This window comes from Salvelinus alpinus, chromosome 6 (assembly GCF_045679555.1).
Source record: "Salvelinus alpinus chromosome 6, SLU_Salpinus.1, whole genome shotgun sequence".
Taxonomy (NCBI): Eukaryota; Metazoa; Chordata; class Actinopteri; order Salmoniformes; family Salmonidae; genus Salvelinus; species Salvelinus alpinus.
In genome coordinates this window covers 56,921,244-56,940,880 of record NC_092091.1, presented here as the reverse complement: position 1 = coordinate 56,940,880, position 19,637 = coordinate 56,921,244, and the positions used below count along the sequence as shown (strand labels likewise).

The 19,637-nt window shown below is 39.5% G+C and overlaps 1 protein-coding gene across 1 annotated transcript; it reads right to left on the bottom strand.

Annotated features, from left to right (window-relative positions):
- Positions 1-1,421: 1,421 nt before the first annotated feature.
- On the bottom strand, positions 1,422-16,334 carry LOC139579713 (butyrophilin subfamily 2 member A2-like). Its single transcript, XM_071408543.1, has 11 exons — positions 16,128-16,334; positions 12,015-12,077; positions 11,528-11,879; positions 7,632-7,780; positions 5,212-5,307; positions 5,048-5,095; positions 4,909-4,938; positions 4,732-4,752; positions 4,558-4,611; positions 4,446-4,472; positions 1,422-3,824 (listed from the first exon to the last, which is right to left on the bottom strand). Exons 1-11 carry the CDS (start codon positions 16,156-16,158, stop codon positions 3,289-3,291), a joined length of 1,407 nt encoding a protein of 468 aa, XP_071264644.1. The 5' UTR covers positions 16,159-16,334; the 3' UTR covers positions 1,422-3,288.
- Between the last annotated feature and the right edge of the window lie 3,303 nt (positions 16,335-19,637).

Genomic DNA, 19,637 nt, shown 5'->3' with positions numbered 1-19,637 from the left:
GTTGAGTTTCGGAAGCATCAGCATTTGTGGGTTCGATTACAGGCTCAAAATGGCCAGAAACAAAGACTTTCTTCTGAAACTCGTCAGTCTATTCTTGTTCTGAAAAATGAAATCTATTCCATGCGAGGAATTGCCAAGAAACTTTATATCTCGTACAGCGCTGTGTACTTCTCCCTTCACAGAACAGCGCAAACTTGCTCTAACCAGAATAGAAGGAGTGGGAGGCCCCGGTGCACAACTGAACATACTCTGTTCATCTTTCCCTCGATCCAGTCCCTGCCGCTGAAAAACATCCCCACAGCATGATGCTGCCACCTCAATGCTTCACCGTAGGGATGGTGCAAGCTTTCCTCCAGACTTTACACTTGGCATTCAAGCCAAATAGTTCAATCTTGGTTTCATCAGACCAGAGAATCTTGTTTCGCGTGGTCTGAGAGTCTTTTGGCAAACTCCAAGCAGGCGGTAATGTGCCTTCCACTGAGGTGTGGCTTCCGTCTGGCCACTCTACAATAAAGGCCTGATTGGTGGAGTGCTGCAGAGATGGTTGTCCTTCTGGAAGGTTCTCCCATCTCCACAGAGGAACTCTGGAGCTCTGTCAGACTGACCATCGGGTTCTCGGTAACCTCCCTCACGAAAGCCTTATCACCAGATTGCTCAGTTTGGCCGGCCGGCCAGCTCCAGGAAGGGTCTTGGTGGTTCCAAACTTCTTCAATTTAAGAATGATGGAGGCCACTGTGTTCTTGGGGACCCTTCCCCAGATCTGTGCCTTGAAACAATCCTGTCTCGGAGCTCTAAGGACAATTCCTTTGACCTCATAGCTTTGTTTTTGCTCTGACATGCACTGTCAACCGTGGGACCTCATATAGACAGTGGTGTGCCATTCGAAATCATGTCCAATCAATTAAATTTACCACAGGTGGAGTCCAATCAAGTTGTAGAATCATCTCAAGGATGATCAATGGAAACATGATGCACTTGAGCTCAATTTCGAGTCTCATAACAAAGGTTCTGAATACTTATGTAAATAGGAATCCGTTTGGTATTTTAATACATTTGCCAAAATTTCTAAAAAACAGTTTTCGCTTAGTCATTATGGGGTATTGTGTGAAGATTGAGGGAAAAAAGTATTTAATCCATTTTTAGAATAAGTCTATAACGTAACTAAATGTGGATAAAGGGAAGGGATCTGAATACTTTCCGAATGCACTGAATATCATTAATTTATATGTAGAAAAATTGATGTAGCAGCTAAGGATTCTATCTTTAACTCAATGAGTAATGTATCATGCATTGAACATATAGATAGATCAATATGGTTGATTTATAGTTTATTATTAATAAATAATATGTCAATAGTCACATGTTTAACTCATGCAGAATGTGGTATGCAAACTGCCAAGGAAACTACTACACAGAAGAAATGTGTCCCAAAAGGTACATTTATATTGACATACCTTTTCTTTATTTAATGTTTTTTAATCAGTTTTTTAGATCTTATTCACCCCACAAGCACAGTCATTCATGGTTAATAAAATTTATTGAAGAACACCCATAAGAAGAAAAGGTGGTACAACCCAAAATCTATTTTCTGTTGAAAAGATTAGTGGTTAAATATTTCTCTGATTTGATTTGTTCATTTGCTGCATGGGGCGAAGTGAAGAGATTCAAAGTTAGGACACATGAACAAATAACTAGCATAGTGTCATTACATGGCTGTACTGTCAGGAGGTCTATGTGTAGCTGGTGAATAGAAGTCAGGCTCAGGACTGCAGATAAGAGTAAATAAACGTATTTTACTCAACAATTAATAAATCCAATACAAAAACAGAGCCCATAATAATGGACCTACCTACATAGAAACAATCACTCACAAACAAACATGGGGGAACAGAGGGTTAAATAATGAACAGGTAATTAGGGGATTGAAACCAGGTGTGTAAGACAAAGACAAAACAAATGGAAAATGAAAAGTGGATCGGCGATGGCTAGAAGGCCGGTGACGTCGACCGCCGAATGCCGCCCGAACAAGGAGAGGGACTGACTTCGGCGGAAGTCGTGACATGTACCTTCAAGTAACATCCATATCAGAAAACCATGTGAGTGAATGAATTCACCAATTCTTGTTCTCTTTTTTTTTGTGGACATCACTCTGGACCCAACGTCTGCTCACCCTAACCTAGACATGTATGCAGGTAGAAAGGTTATTTGTAAGAAGTCAAAAGTAACTGATGTTCCCACAGCTCATGTCTTTACTAAGGACAGATTCAGCTCCGGACAGTTAAACTGGGAAATGAAGGTGAGGGAAGATTCCATTTTTAGCAAAGAGAATCTGGAAAAGCAATTTTTACAACACTTGAAGTGTTCTTAGATTGTGACAGGCAGATGCTTTCTTTTTATGATGCTGAATCAAAGGAACATCTTTACAGTTTGTTTAACGTTGTCATCTAACACATTCTTTGCTGTATTCAGCCCTGGGTTACGTGGCAAATGTCCCTTAACAGTTCAATGACTCTGGATGACAAAGGTGGAAATACATATTAAATGAAATACCAATGTAACACTCTGTGACACTAACAGGGAATTCAACCGCGTAGATACATTACACTTTAAATGTATATTTACTACCTTTAGCAACATCATTGATGTAATTCTGTAATACAAGTATTGAATATCAACAACACTGTTGATTTCTGTATTGTGTATTGACATAAACTAACCTGATATTGAATTAAGGTCATTTGAAAAACTCCTGTGCAATACCTCCACTCAGTGTTCTATTCAGTGCATTGAACAAACAGGACCAGGATGCCACTAATGACAAAGACTAACTAGACCACAAGGGGGTGTAGCATTGGAATCTGAAACAAAAGCTGTATTGTGGCAGCTGACAGGACACCATGATCAATGGAAAATATTTTGCAGTCAGTCATGTACTCTTATATTAATTTATTTAAGCATATTACATTTTTAACAAGAGGACATCGTTATCTAAAAACCTCTCAACAGAATTAAAGAATATATGATACTGCTAGCTTTTATTACAGTTGAATTACAGTGTACATCAATAATCTCACTACAAGTAGCAACAAGTTGAACAATTGTAGATGTAGTTGTTTACCCTTGTGCCTCAGACGACAAACCATATACACCTGGGCATCACTAAATAACACTCAGGTATACAATTATATCTCTGACCACCTGTTCCTGTCTTCAACATGTCTGTTCTATTGATGAGCAGTATTGTTGGACATGTCTCATGTGACATGTTTTAACCCTCATCTCTTAGTTTTAATTCAATATTGTTATTGGGTGTTGTCCAGGGCTGAACACAGGAAGAAACTTGTATGATGTCACCACATTACAAAAAGTGTAGATATTTGACTCTGTATCAACATTATAAAAAGACAGAGATCGATTATCACAGTCTAGAAACACTCCTACCACAGAGAGATTTTCTCTCACATGTACTGAGGTTGGAGGGTCAGTATTGACATGGAAACCCTTTCCTTCTTCATAAAAGAGAGTCCAGAATCCATGAAGAGGTGTTACAGCGACTTTAGATGTTCTCTCAGCATTATCTCTGGCCACACCAACATACCATGACAGTTGCCCACAGTCACCCACTGCTTTATCCACGGTTTCATCCCTCACCTTAACTTCCCAGTAGTGTTGTTCTGATGCGAATCTCTGATTAGCCAATACATGAGGATGCCTTTGAATGGAAGATTTAATCGTTTCTTTTTCTTTGATGTACTGAGCTGTCTTTCCTTCTTGAGTCACTCTAATATCACTGTGAGCAGTATTTTCATCCATAGTAATGTTCTCTGAGGGAAGAGAATATGGTTTTATTCATTGACATCCAATATTAAGATATGTAAGTAGTGTGATCTAGGCCGATATAATAATTATCTTAAAGGGATAGTTTGGGATTTTGGAAATTAGGCCATTTAACTAGCTGTTCCTGTACACTTTCAGTCGTTGCTCTAACGCTACTTAGCATTAGCTCGCCAAACTACCTCTAACTTCCTTCATACTGGACGGAGACATTAAAATGGTATCTGATTCTGGCGAAGTAGATTAAAGGCCTCATTGCCAAAATAACAATCCTTTTAAAAGGGAAGTAATCAACATAATTGCATGGCCAAATCAACTCAAATAAACTAAATTATTTGTTTTTTGGGGGGGACTTTGAGTGGTTCTGGACTGGTTCCGACAGACATTTTGGTGTACGAAGCTCTCTGTGAACGTCGTAGGGTACCATGTCTTAAGGCATCAGCATGCTTATTAATGGTGATTTGGCCACTTTATGCCCCTATCTCTCCCGTATTACCATGGATCACAGTTTATCCTGGCTCATAGACTAAGGAACCATCTAACATTAAGTTGAACTTCCCTAAACGTAAACAAAAACATGTAACAATTTTGGCATAGATTGTTTTTCCTACCTTTGAATGCTTTCACCTGGTGCCAATCTGCATATAAAGAAATACCAAGTAAATGTAAAACACAGATGTTACAATGAAGATTGTGTAGGAAAATATTGTTAAACATTTTTACCTTCGAGATTTATTCCTTCTTTGACGGGTCGTTTCTCCTGACTGTTTTCTGTCCCTAACAGGGCATATTGATAATAAATATAGTTAGGTAAATATATTGCAAACCAAACTAAGAAATTAGGCATGATTATCAATGTTATGCCATAGTTTATGATCATGAATATTCATTAATTACCTTTAAATAGTTGTTTTGTCTCTGTTGAGTGAAAATTCAAGACAGTGTATAAATATAAAAAATTTGAACAAAGTCAAATCTAAACTTGAAATATTAGACTTAGAAATTTGAGTTCCAGACATGTCATGTGAGAATATCTCCCACAAAAATGTGTTCAGAATGAAACAGTTAGCTTACCTGATTTACTCTGTTCAAGCTTAATTTGATCTGAAAACAAAGCCACAATCAAAATCATGTTAATATAAAATCAATCATGTTTTATGTTACAATGTTTCACATCTAATTTCATCACACTGATGAGATTTCACATATTTACAATCTGTATGGTGTTTAATTTTCTGTGATGAAAACAACGTGCAAGACCCTGAAAGAAAACAAGGATGACATTTCTTAAGAAAAATCTTTGTTAACAAATCTCTATATAGTAATGTTATTATCATTGACATATATTGCTGTTAATGACAAGAATGTGTTTTATACCTCTATGTTTGAGCAGAATGCAGACCACAGTTGACAGAGCACTGAGAAGGAGCAGAGACAGGACCAAAGTCACAATGAAAGCTTCTTTCCAGGCTCCTGAACACAGATATTCAACATGAACCAAATTCTTCTAAAATCGTCATAAAACACAGATAAGCTTCCTAAGCATGTTCGCCTCAGTTTTTGTGGGGGTGAGTGGATATTTGGATACAGTGCCTATAGAATGTAGTCATTGCATAAGTATTCACCCCCTTTGTTTAGTAAGCCTAAATGAGTTCTAAGCAACATTTTGCTTAAACAATCACATAACAAATGATACGCTCTGTGTGAAATAATAGGGGTGTCATGATTTTTCATACATACAACATCTGTAAGGTCCCTCAGTCAAGTATTGAACTTCAAGAACAGATTCAACTACAAAGACCAGAGAGCTTTTCGAAAGCCTCATTAAGAAGGGCAGTGATTGGTAGATGGGCAACAATAACAAATCAGACATTGAACATATCTGCATGGTCAAGATAATAATTATGCTGTGGACGATGTATTAAACCACCCAGACACATCAAATATGCAGTCATCCTTCTGAACTGAGCTGCAGAACAGGAAGAACACTCCTTAGGGATGTCACCATGGTGATTTTAAAACACCTTCAGAGTTTAATGGCTGTGATGGGAGAAAACTGAGGATGGATCAACAACATTGTCATTTAGATTTTTGTGGAGTCACCTCAGAGTGAAAAGAAGAATACAAAATATACAGAATATATTTATTTATTTATTCCCAAACCATCATATGTATGTAACAAGGCACTAAAGTAATACTGCAAAAAATAAAATGGCTAAGGAATACACTACACGCCTAAATTCAAAGCCTTATGTTTGGGGCAAAGCAAACACATCACTGAAAAATTGCCTCCTTATTTTCAAGCATGGAGGTGGCTGCATCATGGTATGGAATGCTTGAAAATAAGGAGGCAGTGTTTCAGTGGGGAGTTTTTCAGGATGAAAATAAATGGGATGGAGCTTAGCAGAGCCAAAAATCGTAAAGGAAAACCTGATTCAGTTTGCTTTACACCAGACACTGGGAGAGGAATTCAACTTTTAGCAGGATATTCCCTACAACACAAAGCCCAATCTAGAATGGAGTTTCTTACCAAGAAGACAGTGAAAATTCCTGAGGCTAAATTACAGTTTTGACTTAAATCTGCTTGACAATCTATGGCAAAAGGTGCTGTCTAGCCATAATCCCCAACACCTTGACAGAGCTTGAAGAATTTTGAAAAGAATAATGGGCTTCAGTTTCTTGGCAATTTCTCGCATGGAATAGCCTTCATTTCTCAGAACAAGAATACACTGAAGAGTTTCAGAAGAGAGTTCTGGTTTCTGGCCATTTTGAGCCTGTAATCGAACCCACAGGCTGATGCTCCAGATACTCAACTAGTCTGAAGAAGGCCAGTTTTATTGCTTCTTTAATCAGCACACAGTTTTTAGCTGTGCTAACATAATTGAAAAAGCCTTTTCTAATGATCAATTAGCCTTTTAAAATGATAAACTTGGTATCACGTGTGCTCCCTCTCCAGCATCTAGGTCACCAGCCTGCTTCGTTATGGTGCACACCTGTCACCACTGTTACGTGTACCTGCTCATCATCCCTCACCTGGACTCCATCACTTCCCTGATTACCTTCCCTCTATATGACACTGATCTGTGTCATGTCTGTGCGTTGTTCGTGGTTTCTTGTTTGTATTATGTTACGTATATTTATTAAAACACTCACTCCCTGAACTTGCTTCCCATCTCTCAGAGCACTCGTTACACTTGGATTAGCTAACACAACGTGCCATTGGAACACAGGAGTGATGGTTGCTGATAATGGGCCTCTGTAGATATTCCATCCGTTTCCAGCTACAACAGTCATTTACAACATTAACAATGTCTACACTGTATATCTGATCAATTTTATGTTATTTTTATGAACAAAAAAATTTGCTTTTCTTTAAAAAACAAGGACATTTCTAAGTGACAACTTTTGAACGGTAGTGTATATATTCTTATTCCATTCCTTTACTTAGATTTGTGTGTATTAGTGTTTCATTTTTCATTAATCGCTGAAAGAAATTATAGCATTCTTCTTCCACTTTGATTTAAGTATTTTGTGTCGATCATTGACAAAAGGCAATTAAATCCATTCTAATCCCACTTTGTAAAATGTGAAGAGGTCCAAGGGGGTGTGGTCTTTCTACAGGCACTGTATGTGGATATTTTACTCTCCTCTTTTCATTGTTATTTCAATATTGATTAATGTACTGCATTGTGGGAGCTAGCACATAAGCATTTCACTGCACCTTTTATACCTGCTGTAAACTGTGTGTGATGAATACATTTGATTTGATATGCTGTTTGTGTAGGAGACACACTTACCAGGTTTGTGAGGAAGGACTCTACTCTCTCTCTTCTCTTCCTCAGACAGAGAGATTGTACAGGAGAGCCAATCTGAGTCTGAGGGAGGGTACAGCAGCCAACCACTGACACTCAACAAGCCCTGAGAATCTGTTACAGAGAGAAGGGAGTGATACACAACCATGTATTATGAGAGATTCACTTATAGATACATTTTTTTGAATCATTAAAATTGCACAGTGCCTGGTTTCTTAAGACTAGAATTACAGAGGTTAAGTTCTCGCAAGAGAATGTGCTGTCAGGCGTCCTCTTTATCCTACATATCAGATTCATATACTGTGTTATTTGGGGTGTGACAACCTGGCTATACTCATATTCGTAAACGTAGCCTTAAATTGACAGTTACTTGTGATCGGAAAAAACGGAAGTGTTTTATACCTAACTAGATGTTGACAAAATGTCTAATCTCCCTGTAGGCTAAAAGACGAGAAAAGCTGCAGGTTTGAAGCAGCGCTCTGAGGTCTGTGTGTCCTGACCTTAAAACTTGCAGCAGGCAGACAAGTTTGCTGTCAGAATTTCTTCTTCTTTCCCTACTCTCGCTTCACTTGTTAGATATTATGCACATTGATAGCTTGCTAGAAAACATCCTTGTCTATTGATTTATCATCATTTCAGGCTAACAGGAGTCAGCAACAATCTAAATGATAAGACCCGAAACATGCGATGAGAAGTGATTGGGTGAAATAGACTACTTCACTCTGTCCAATTAGAGGAGCAGGAACAATGTAGAGCCCGCCCTTCTCTTTCTTAAACTAGCTAGTTTAGTTATTTAGTGCACGATGCTGAGGAGGACGCGCAGTTGCATGCTTTCTTGGTGTTCACAATTCTTCATCATCGTCATTACACTATTGTTCTAAATTCAATCAACCTCTTCACCCTCCTCATCATTCAGTTCATTCAAATGTAATTGTAAAGTCACGTGCATGATTATCAGTTTCCATCGCCGATTCATGTATTGACCGCGTTCATTCTGTGAGGAGAGAGGCATATTATCACCGAGGTACCAACGCCCAGCAGCGCAATTGTCTTGGCTCCTTAAGTTAGGAATCGGTGTGAAGAAGTAAACAGGTTCTACATACTTTTATGTTTGTGATTTAAAAATTCGGACAACCGAGAAATGTAAAATATAACTATTTAGGGGAGAAAATTGCTTTCAAAATGGCAGATGTATTTTTATTACAAAATCAAATGGCAGGGGACGCTATGTAGGTTCTAGTGTTGAGGCTAAGTTCATCCTTAAAACCTTTGTACAAGCATCGTTATATCTCTGAGCTGTTTCCTAAAACCATCGTTACTTAATTAAGTTGCACTTGAAAACACTCGTAAGTTAACAACTGACTCAGACCACAAGTAGAACAGGTACATTTGTTTTTAGATTATGTTTTGCCCTCCCACGAATCACCTGTATTTCTGTAACCGCTGATAACTTCAGAACAAAGCTGAACTCAAATACTAAGTTTACAATATCTTTGCAATTGTTACAAACAAGTGAAAGATCCTTAAAAAAAATGAAAACCGATATCTCTGCATTATAAAGTAAATAGGCATAGGCTGCATAGTCCTAGAATCATATTGCATATTCAATCAATTTAGTAATATTTTGGTATTGCAGGCTAAAGTAAATTTTTACCTCAATATATTTCATTTTGTGTAACAACATTATTATTATTCAGTGAGCTCCAAAAGTATTGGACATTTTTGTTGTTGTTTTGGCCCTTTACTAACAGGGCAAAATGATACAATGCATATGAGGTTGAAGTGCAGACTATCAGCTTTAATTTAAGGGTATTGGCATCCATATTGGGTGAAGCGTTTAGAAATTACAGCACTTTTTGTATAATGCCACCCCATTTTAGGGGACCAAAAGTATTGGGACAAATTGGCTTATATGTGTAATAAAGTAGTAAAACGTGTTTTTTTTTAAGTAGTAAGAAGTATTTGACCCATATTAATAGCATGCAATGACTGCATCAAGCTTGTGACTTATTGTGTACTGAACAAAAATATAAACGCAACATGCAACAGGTCATATAAGGATATCAGTCAGTTGAAATAAATAAATAAGGCCATAATCTATGCATTTCACGTGACTGGGAATACAGTTATGCATCTGTTGGTCTCAGACACCTTTAAAACAGCTAGGGGCGTTGAAAAGGAAACCAGGGAAGGATAAATGTTGGGGCTTACCGGGGATGAAGCCCCGGGGCTCAGGCCCGTTGGCGGCCCAAGAGGCAGCAGAAAAATAAATAAATAAATATTATAATTGAGGAAATACAGTGCATTCGGAAAGAATTCAGACCCCTTGACTTTTTCCACATTTTGTTACGTTACAACGTTATTCAATCTACACACAATACCCCATTATGAAAAAGTAAAAACAGGTTATTAGACAAGGTAAACATTAAAACTGAAATATCACATTTACCTAAGTATTCAGACCCTTTACTCAGCACTTTGTTGAAGCATCTTTGGCAGCGATTACAGGCTCAAGTCTACTTGGGTATGACATTACAAGCTTGGCACACCTGTATTTGGGGAGTTTCTCCCATTCTCTGCAGATCCTCTCAAGCTCTGTCAGGTTGGACGGGGAGCGTCGCTGCACAGCTATTTTCAGGTCTCTCCAGTGATGTCCGATCAGGTTCAAGTCCGGGCTCTGGATGGGCCACTCAAGGGCATTCAGAGACTTGTCCCGAAGCCACTCCTGTATTGTCTTGGCTGTGTGCTTAAAGTCATTGTCCTGTTGGAATGTGAACCTTCGCCCACAGTTTGAGGTCCTGAGCGATCTGGAACAGGTTTTCATCAAGGATATCTCTGTACTATGCTCCGTTCATCTTTCCCTCAATCCTGACTAGTCTCCCTGCCCCTGACAAACATCCCCACAGCATGATGCTGCCACCACCACGCTTCACTGTATGGATGTTGCCAGGTTTCCTCCAGACGTGATCCTTGGCATTCAGGCCAAAAAGTTCAATATTGGCTTCATCAGACCAGAGAATCTTGTATATCATGGTCTGAGAGTCTTTAGGTGCCTTTTGGCAAACTCCAAGCAGGCTGTCATGTGCCTTTTACTGACGAGTGGCTTCCATCTGGCCACTCTACCATAAAGGCCTGATTGGTGGAGTGCTACAGAGATGGTTGTCCTTCTGGAAGGTTCTCCCATCCCCACAGAGGAACTCTGGAGCTCTTTCAGAGTGACCATTGGGTTCTTGGTCACTTCTCTGACCAAGCCCCTTCTGCCCCGATTGCTCAGCTCTAGGAAGAGTCTTGGTGGTTCCAAACTTTTGTTCTTGCGGTCCTTCAATGCTGTTGACATTTTTTGGTACCCTTCCCCAGATCTGTGCCTCGACACAATCCTTTCTCGGAGCTCGACGGACAGTACCTTCGACCTCATGGAATGGTTTTTGCTCTGAGAAGCACTTTCAACTGTGGGACCTTATATAGACAGGTGTGTGCCTTTCCAAATCATGTCCAATAAATTGAATTTACCACAGGTGGACTCCAATCAAGTTGTAGAAACATCTCAATGACGATCAATGTAAACAGGATGCACCGGAGCTCAATTTTGAGTCTCATACCAAAGGGTCTGAATACTTATGTAAATAAGGTATGTTTTTTTATTTTTAATAAATTTTTTAAAAAATGTCAAAAAAACTGTTTTCGCTTTGCCATTAAGGGGTATTGTGTGTAGACTGATTAGGCAAAAAATGTGATCAATTTTAGAATAAGGTTGTGACGTAACAAAATGTGGAAAAACGGAAGGGGTCTGAACACTTTCAGTGAATTTATCCCAAAACATTTGGTCCCCTAAAATGGGGTAGACTATGTACAAAAAGTGCTGGAATTTCTAAACGGTTCACCCGATATGGATAAATATTGTCAGCAGTAATCTGAGGCTGTCTGCGCTGACATGGCACACATACTCCCCCCTGTCTTCCACCGTCACCCTCTCCAGTGTCAGAGACACGTTCCCTCTCTCCAGCCCCCCAGTTAGAGAAACCCTGCCCCTGTACCGAGGGTCCACAGGGGCCTCCTGGATCTTGTGATCTTTGTACAACAAGGCAGGTCTGTTGGAGTTCTCGGACCGGTACCAGCGCACCTCCAATGGCTCAACATTGAAGATAGGTGAGAGTTCACAAGGTAGAGTGACAGAGGCGTTCAACCGGGTCAAAATGGGACCATTAGGAACCGTCAAGGTGAAGACCTCTGGGGCTGGGTATAGGGGGAAAGAAATAAGAACGTATGATGAAGAATACTCATTCAAGTCCTGTTAGGTCTTAAATAACCAAGAGATTGTTTTAGTGGGTAACTGGAAACTAATGTAATTAAAAGAGTAAACATTCTCACCAGGTTTTTGAGCTGTGATGGTAACAGTGAAAGCAGCCAGTATCAGTACCCTGAGCAATACCCCTGTGTTGAAGAAAGAGGACAACACTGTTACATTACCCAGCTAAATGGATTAATAAATCAGACAGTCCTATGATCAGCTACAGAGACTAATGAATAATGATTGAGAGGATGAATTTTTTACTTTCAGACATAGTCTAGCTGTACTATTTTGTTTACGTTATCATGCCAAGTCATAAAAAAGGTTGGTCAATCTTTTTTTACTTCTCCTTTATTAAACCAGTTAGGCCAGTTGAGAACAAGTTCTCATTTTCAACTGCGACCTGGCAATATAGCAATGAACATTGGACTCACTGATTCTACATAGAACATACACTGTAGAAAACCATTATAATAGAAGCTGACTGATGTGAAGTTAATGTGATACCATGTAAAGCAGTATGTGATAACATGAAACTACACAAGTGATCCAAAAACAAGTTTTCACATGATTTTACATGTGAAATTTCACGTGAAATCATGTGATTTTCTGTAAGTGGAGGGAGACAAATAAGAACACCATTGTTCAACAATAACAGGAAGGGTGGTAATCACACAGCATTATTAAATGCTTGTGTACCTGATTGCATGGTCCCTCCACCTTCATTTCCTGTTATTATGCGGTTAAAAATGGACGGGATCTTCTGGTAATCTGGTAGATTAATGGCTGAATCTGAATATCATAGTATATTTAAATAATCATTCAAATAATAATTATTATACCTTGTAGACAAGTGTGTTAATAGACCAGCGAGAAAAATAGGGAGTCTATCCACTCCTTCCTTAGAGTATGTCATTATCTTCACGTTCACCACACCTAAGGCTTATTGATTTACAAGTTGGCTTTCTACCACAGTTTGTGCCCATCATGAAAGGGGACCCATTCATTGAAGGGTAAAATACAGTGCATTCGGAAAGTATTCAGACCTATTGACTTTTTACCACATTTTGTTACGTTATAGCCTTACTCTTTTTAAATCCTCATCATAATACACACAATACCCCATAATGACAAAGTGAAAAGAGGTTTTTAGAAATGTTTGCACATTTATTACAAATAAAAACTGAAATGATTTACATCAGTATAAGTATTCATACTTGTTGTTATATGACTCAAAGTTGAGCTCAGGTGCATCCTGTTTCCATTGATCATCCTTGAGATGTTTATAGAACGTGATTGAGTACACCTGTGGTAAATTCAATTGATTGGAGATGATTTGGAAAAGCACACACCTGTCTATATAAGGTCCCACAGTTGAACGTGCATGTCAGAGCAAAAACCAAGCAATGAGGTCAAAGGAATTGTCCGTTGAGCTCTGAGACTGGATTGTGTCGAGGCACAGATCTGGGGAAGGGTACCAAGCCATTTCTGCAACATTGAAGGTCCCCAAGAACAGTGTTGTCTCCGTCATTGTTAAATGGAAGAAGTTTGAACCACCAAGACTCTTCCTAGAGCTGGCCGCCCGGCCAAACTGAGAAATCAAGGGGGAAGGGCTTTGGTAAGGGAGGCGAGAACCTGATGGTCACTCTGACAGAGCTCCAGAGTTCCTCTGTGGGGATGGGAGAACCTTCCAGAAGGCCAACCATCTCTGCAACACTCCACCAATCAGGCCTTTATGGTAGAGTGGCCAGACGGAAGCCACGTCTCAGTAAAAGTCACATGACAGCCCGCTTGGAGTTTGCCAAAAGGCACAAAAGGACACTCAAACCATGAGATCCAAGATGATCTGGCCTGAATGCCAAGCGTCACGTCTGGAGGAAACCTGGCACCATCCCTATGATAAAGCATGGCAGTGGCAGCATCATGCTGTGGGAATGTTTTTCAGAGGCAGGGACAGGGAGACTAACCTGGTTCAAGGAAAAATGAATGGAGCAAAGTACAGAGAGATCCTTGACCTTCCTTCACCTTCCAACAGGACAACGACCCTAAGCACACAGCCAAGACAACGCATGAGTGCCTTCGGGACAAGTCTCTGAAGGTCCTTGAGTGGCCCAGCCAGAGCCCGGACTTGAACCTGATCGAATATCTCTGGAGAGACCTGAAATTATCTGTACAGTGACGCTCCCCGTCCAACCTGACAGAGCTAGAGATGATCTGCAGAGAAGAACGGGAGAAACTCCCCAAATACAGGTGTGCCAAGCTTGTAGCGTCATACCCAAGAAGACCCAAGGCTGTAATCGCTGCCAAAGGTGCTTCAACAAAGTATTGAGTAAAGGGTCTGAGTACTGAATACTTATATAAATGTGATATTTCCGTTTTTACCTGTTTTTAGCATCTCATTATGGGATATCGTGTGTAGATTGATGAGAAAAAATATATATTTAATCAATTTCAGAACAAGGCTGTAACATAACAAAATGTGGAAAAAGTCAAGGGGTCTGAATACTCTCTGAATGCACTGTATACCAATCATGCAGTATGGAATTATGATCAATGTTTCCTCTATACTGTGCGCAGAACAAATATCAGCACGCGCAGAGAAGCACAAGATTGAGCTTCACTTAACTTTCTAGAGTTTTCCCCTATACTTAACACTATCAATGTTTCGCTCTACTGTGGGAATTGTGCTCGAATCAATGCAACGTTAGTCACTTTCGATGTCACATACCGAAACAAAACAAATTATGCAAGAGATTTTCTTGTAGGCAGAGCGCATCGACGTAGGATTCTATTGCATTGACAAGGATGACTCAAGCCCCTACTCTACACAGACTGGTGCGCCATAACCAATCAATCAGAGCTGCAGTAGGCCTATATGCAAATAGCCATTGCGATATACGGAAATGTGCCATTCACTTTGAACTGGACTGTGTTTACAGTATGAGCGGTCATGAGTAAATGTGCTTTTTTTGAGATCAAAGCGAGAGCTGCATGTAGCCACCTGTGCACATTTGTTCATATTATTTTCTAGTTAGTGAGTTATTAGCCCAGTTATACCTAATTTCTAGTCAACAATTGGGGAATGGTACTGCATCGTAGTGCTAGCTGTGCCACTAGAGATCCTGGTTCTAGTCCAGGCTCTGTCGCAGCTGGATGCGACTGGGAGACCCATGAGGCAGCGCACAATTGGCCCAGCGTCATCCAGGTTAGGGAGGGTTTGGCCAGCAGGGATGTCCTTGGCCAATCACCCCTCTAGCGACTCCTGTGGCGGGCACGGTCGCCAGGTGTACCGTGTTTCCTCCGACACATTGGTGTGGCTGGCTTCCGGGTTAAGCGGAGATTTTGTCAAGAAGAAGTGCGGCTTCGTTGGGTTGTGTTCGATGGATGCACGGATCTCAACATTCGCCTTTCCTGAGTCCGTCCAGGAGTTGCAGCGATGAGAGAAGACTGTAACTACCAATTGGATACCACAAAATTGGGGAGAAAAAGGGTAAACCAACTGAGAAGTGGTTACTTGGCATTTCCGGCCATCTTTGAAAAGCGAGTCAGGTAAGATCCTTTTTTGTCTTCTAAGGGACAGTGTGGTATTTTGAGTGGTCTTTAATAAGCTCAGTAGGGTAGCATAATGTGTCTGATTCTCTGTAATAATGGTATTGCCACGCGGAATGACGCTGTTGAGACGAAGCAGGTACGGGGAGTAAAACATTTAATTTTAACGGACAGAGACAAGACAGGAACAGCGTCAGAAACAAATTCAAAAGACAAGAACAATACAATGCAGCAGCAGGGAACAGAGGTAGGGAACTGAAAAATATGGAAGGGAAGAGCGGGAGCAGACTTGACAGGTATGGGAATAATAATAATTGGCCAATGTTAAAACTGTACTTAAAGCGGGTACAGCCTTAGTGTTCACAGTAATTTCGAGCCAGAAGTTGCAAAGAATTTTCACAATGTTCAAGTTTGCGCTCAGCAGACCTGAAAGTTGCTCAGTGCTGAAGAAGATTTGAGGGAACATTGGTTATGACTGGATTGTAAACAACAATAATTAAAACATCTCTTTGAACTAAGTCAAAACTGTCAGGAGACTACTCAGAAATTATCACTGTTTAAAGACTAAAGTAAGGAGAAGAGTGGAGAGAAAGAAGGTATTTGTAATGGAGAGGTGGTAATCAAATAATAAAATGCATTTGTACCTGAGCGCGTGATCCTTCGATTAGTTTCCATTGCACGATCAACATTTACCTTTGGAATCTTCTGATCACCCTATAACCGACTGACATATCAATGTTTGTATACTAAATGTTAAATATCACGTTTGCATTCTACCAATCATAACAAAAGAATGAGAATCGCTTAATTCTCCCTCTCCTCTAAACTCCTATTTTTCTCACCGTCAGTACTTTCACTTTCTCTTTTCCATCAAACACCCCTAAGGCGTATTCATTTACTAACTGTTGAGCAACACAGTGCCTTCAGAAAGTATTCGTAATCATCCACCTTGATTTATTCCACATCTTGTTGTGTGACACCCAGAATTCAAAATTTATTTTAAATTGCTTATTTTCACCTCACCATTTACACACAATACTCCATAATGACTAAAGGAAAACATCTTCTTGGAAACGTTTGCAAATTTATTGAAAATTAAATACAGAAATATCTAATTTACATAAGTATTCATAGCCCTGAGTCTGAGTCAATACCTGTTAGAATGACCGTCAGCAGCGATTAATCAATCAAGTTTATTTTATATAGCCCTTCGTACATCAGCTAATATCTCGAAGTGCTGTACAAAAAACCCAGCCTAAAACCCCAAACAGCAAGCAATGCAGGTGTAGAAGCACGGTGGCTAGGAAAAACTCCCTAGAAAGGCCAAAACCTAGGAAGAAACCTAGAGAGGAACCAGGCTATGAGGGGTGGCCAGTCCTCTTCTGGCTGTGCCGGGTGGAGATTATAACAGAACATGGCCAAGATGTTCAAAATGTTCATAAATGACAAGCATGGTCAAATAATAATCAGGAATAAATTTCAGTTGGCTTTTCATAGCCGATAATTTAAGAGTTGAAAACAGCAGGTCTGGGACAGGTAGGGGTTCCATAATCGCAGGCAGAACAGTTGAAACTGGGACAGCAGCAAGGCCAGGTGGACTGGGGACAGCAAGGAGTCATCATGCCCGGTAGTCCTGACGTATGGTCCTACAGCTTTGATTACAGCTTTGAGTCTTTCTGGGTGAAGTCTCTAAGAGCTTTGTATTGAATTGAGCCTGGTTGGTACAATATTTGCACATTATTATTAAATAAATTCTTCAAGCTCTGTCAAGTTGGTTGTTGATCATTGATAGACAGCCATTTTAAGTATTGCCATAGATTTTCAAGCCGATTTAAGTCAAAACTGTAATGAGCCACTCAGGAATATTCAATGTCATCTTGGTAAGCAACTCCAGTGTACAGTAAATTTGGCCTTGTGTTTAAGGTTGTTGTCCTGCTGAAAGATGACTTTGTCTCCCAGTGTCTGTTGGAAAGCAGTCTGAACCAGGTTTTCCTCTAGTATTTTGTCTGTGCTTAGCTCTATTCCTTTTCTTTTAATCCAAGAAAACTCCCTTGTTCTTGCTGATGACTAGCATATCAATAACATGATGCAGCCACAACATGATTGAAAATATGAAGAGTGGTACTTAGTGATGCATTGCGTTGGATTTGCCCCAAACGTAACTCTTTGTATTCAGGACATAAAGATCATTTCTTTGCCACATGTCTTGCAGTTTTACTTTAGTGCCTTATTGCAAACAGGATGCATATTTCATAATATTTTAATTTTGTACAGGCTTACTTCTTTTCACTCTGTCATTTATTGTGGAGTAACTACAATGTTGTTGATCCATCCTCAGTTATCTCCTATCACAGTCATTAAACAGTGGTGTAAAGTACTGAAGTAAAAAGATATTTAAATGACTACTTAAGTCGTTTTTTTGTGTATCTATACTTTACTGTTTAAATGTTTGACTACTTTTTATTTTACTTCACTACATTCCTAAAGAAAATAATATACATTTAACTCCATACATTTTCCCTGATACCCAAAAGTACTCGTTACAATTTGACAGGAAAATGCTCCAATTCACAAAACTTATCATGAGAACATCCCTGGTCATCCCTACTGCCTCTGATCTGGAGGACTCACTAACACAAATGCTTCGTTTGTAAATTAATGTCTGAGTCTTGGAGTGTGCCCCTGGCTGTCTGTAAGTTAAGATAAAACAAGAAATGTGGCGTCTAGTTTGCATAATAAGGAATTTTTTATTATCAATAGTTTTACTTTGAAATGTATTTTAGCAATTCCATTAAAACATTTTAATGAAACCAAATACTTGGACTTTTATTCAAGTAGTATTTTACTTTGTGACCTAAAAACGGGATGGTTGTTGCTAACGTGCACTAATGTGATTTGAATGATGGCTGTAACAGCCAACTTTCCAGGCATGTCTTATATGGCAGAAATCTTAAATTCTTGTTAATCTAACTCGTGTCCAATTTACAGTAGCTATTACAGTGATAAGTAGCATGCTATTGTTTGAAGAGCGTGCACAACAACAAAACACTTTCACGGCAGCTAGTTTGATACATTCACCTCTGAAGGTAAAAATTGTACATTCAGTAATCTTGCTCTGATTTGTCATCCTGAGGGTCCCAGAGATAATATGTAGCATAGTTTTCTTTGATAAAATAAATTGTTAAATTCTAATGTAGGACCTGGGTTCTACAGTTTGAACCCCTGCTATCTCCCTCTCCCGTAAACTCCCTCTCTTTGTCTGACTGTCTGGACTTTCACTATCTCCTCTCCATCAAACAACACACCAAGGCTTACTCATTTACTAAATGTTGATGAAAAGCAGACGTCAGTGTCCTTGTCAGTTGAGGCACAATTGTATGGGTATGTCAGTCTGTTTCATTAGTGGCATCCTGGTCCAGTCTGTTCAATGTACTGAATAGACCATTGAGAGGAGGTGTTGCACAAGGAGTTTTTCAAATGACATTAATTCAATATCAGGTTAGTTTATGTCAATACTCAATACAGAAATCAACAGTGTTGTTGGTATTCAATACTTGTATGACAGATTTACATCAATGATGTTGCTAAAGGTAGTAAATATACATTTAAAGTGTAATGTATCTTAAGCAGTGGAATTCTCTGTTAGTGTCTCAGAGTGTTACAATGGTACTTGATTTAATATGTATTTCCACCTTTGTCATCCAGAGTCATTGAACTGTTAAGGGACATTTGCCACGTAACCCAGGGCTGAATACAGCGAAGAATGTGTTAGATGACACAATGTTAAACAAACTGTAAAGATGTACCTTTGATTCAGCATCATAAAAGGAAAGCATCTGCATGTCACAATCTAAGAACACTTAAAGTGTTGTAAGAATTGCTTTCCAGATTCTTGTAGGCTTAGAAATATTAAAGGGCTTTCATTTCCCAATTCGGGTATTTGAGGGTCATCAGGGACATAATAACCTTTTCCCTTTTCATATGTAAATACCCAGAAATCATTATCAGGGGTTAAGGGCATAACAGCCCTTGTCAGAGTGGCTATGTCTGTGACTACACCAACATACCATGACTGTTTCTCTTTGCTAAAAATTGAATCTTCCCTCACCTTCATTTCCCAGTATAACTGTTTGGAGCTGAATCTGTCCTTAGTA

Excerpts from the sequence above, each read along its gene's own strand:
- LOC139579713 (XM_071408543.1), bottom strand. The coding sequence starts at position 16,158 with ATGGAAACTAATCGAAGGATCACGCGCTCAG. Across the intron at positions 12,078-16,127 it reads TCGAAGGATCACGCGCTCAG|GGGTATTGCTCAGGGTACTG; the intron begins GTACAAATGCAT and ends TCTTCAACACAG. Across the intron at positions 4,939-5,047 it reads AATTAAACACCATACAGATT|ATCAAATTAAGCTTGAACAG; the intron begins GTAAATATGTGA and ends CTTTGTTTTCAG.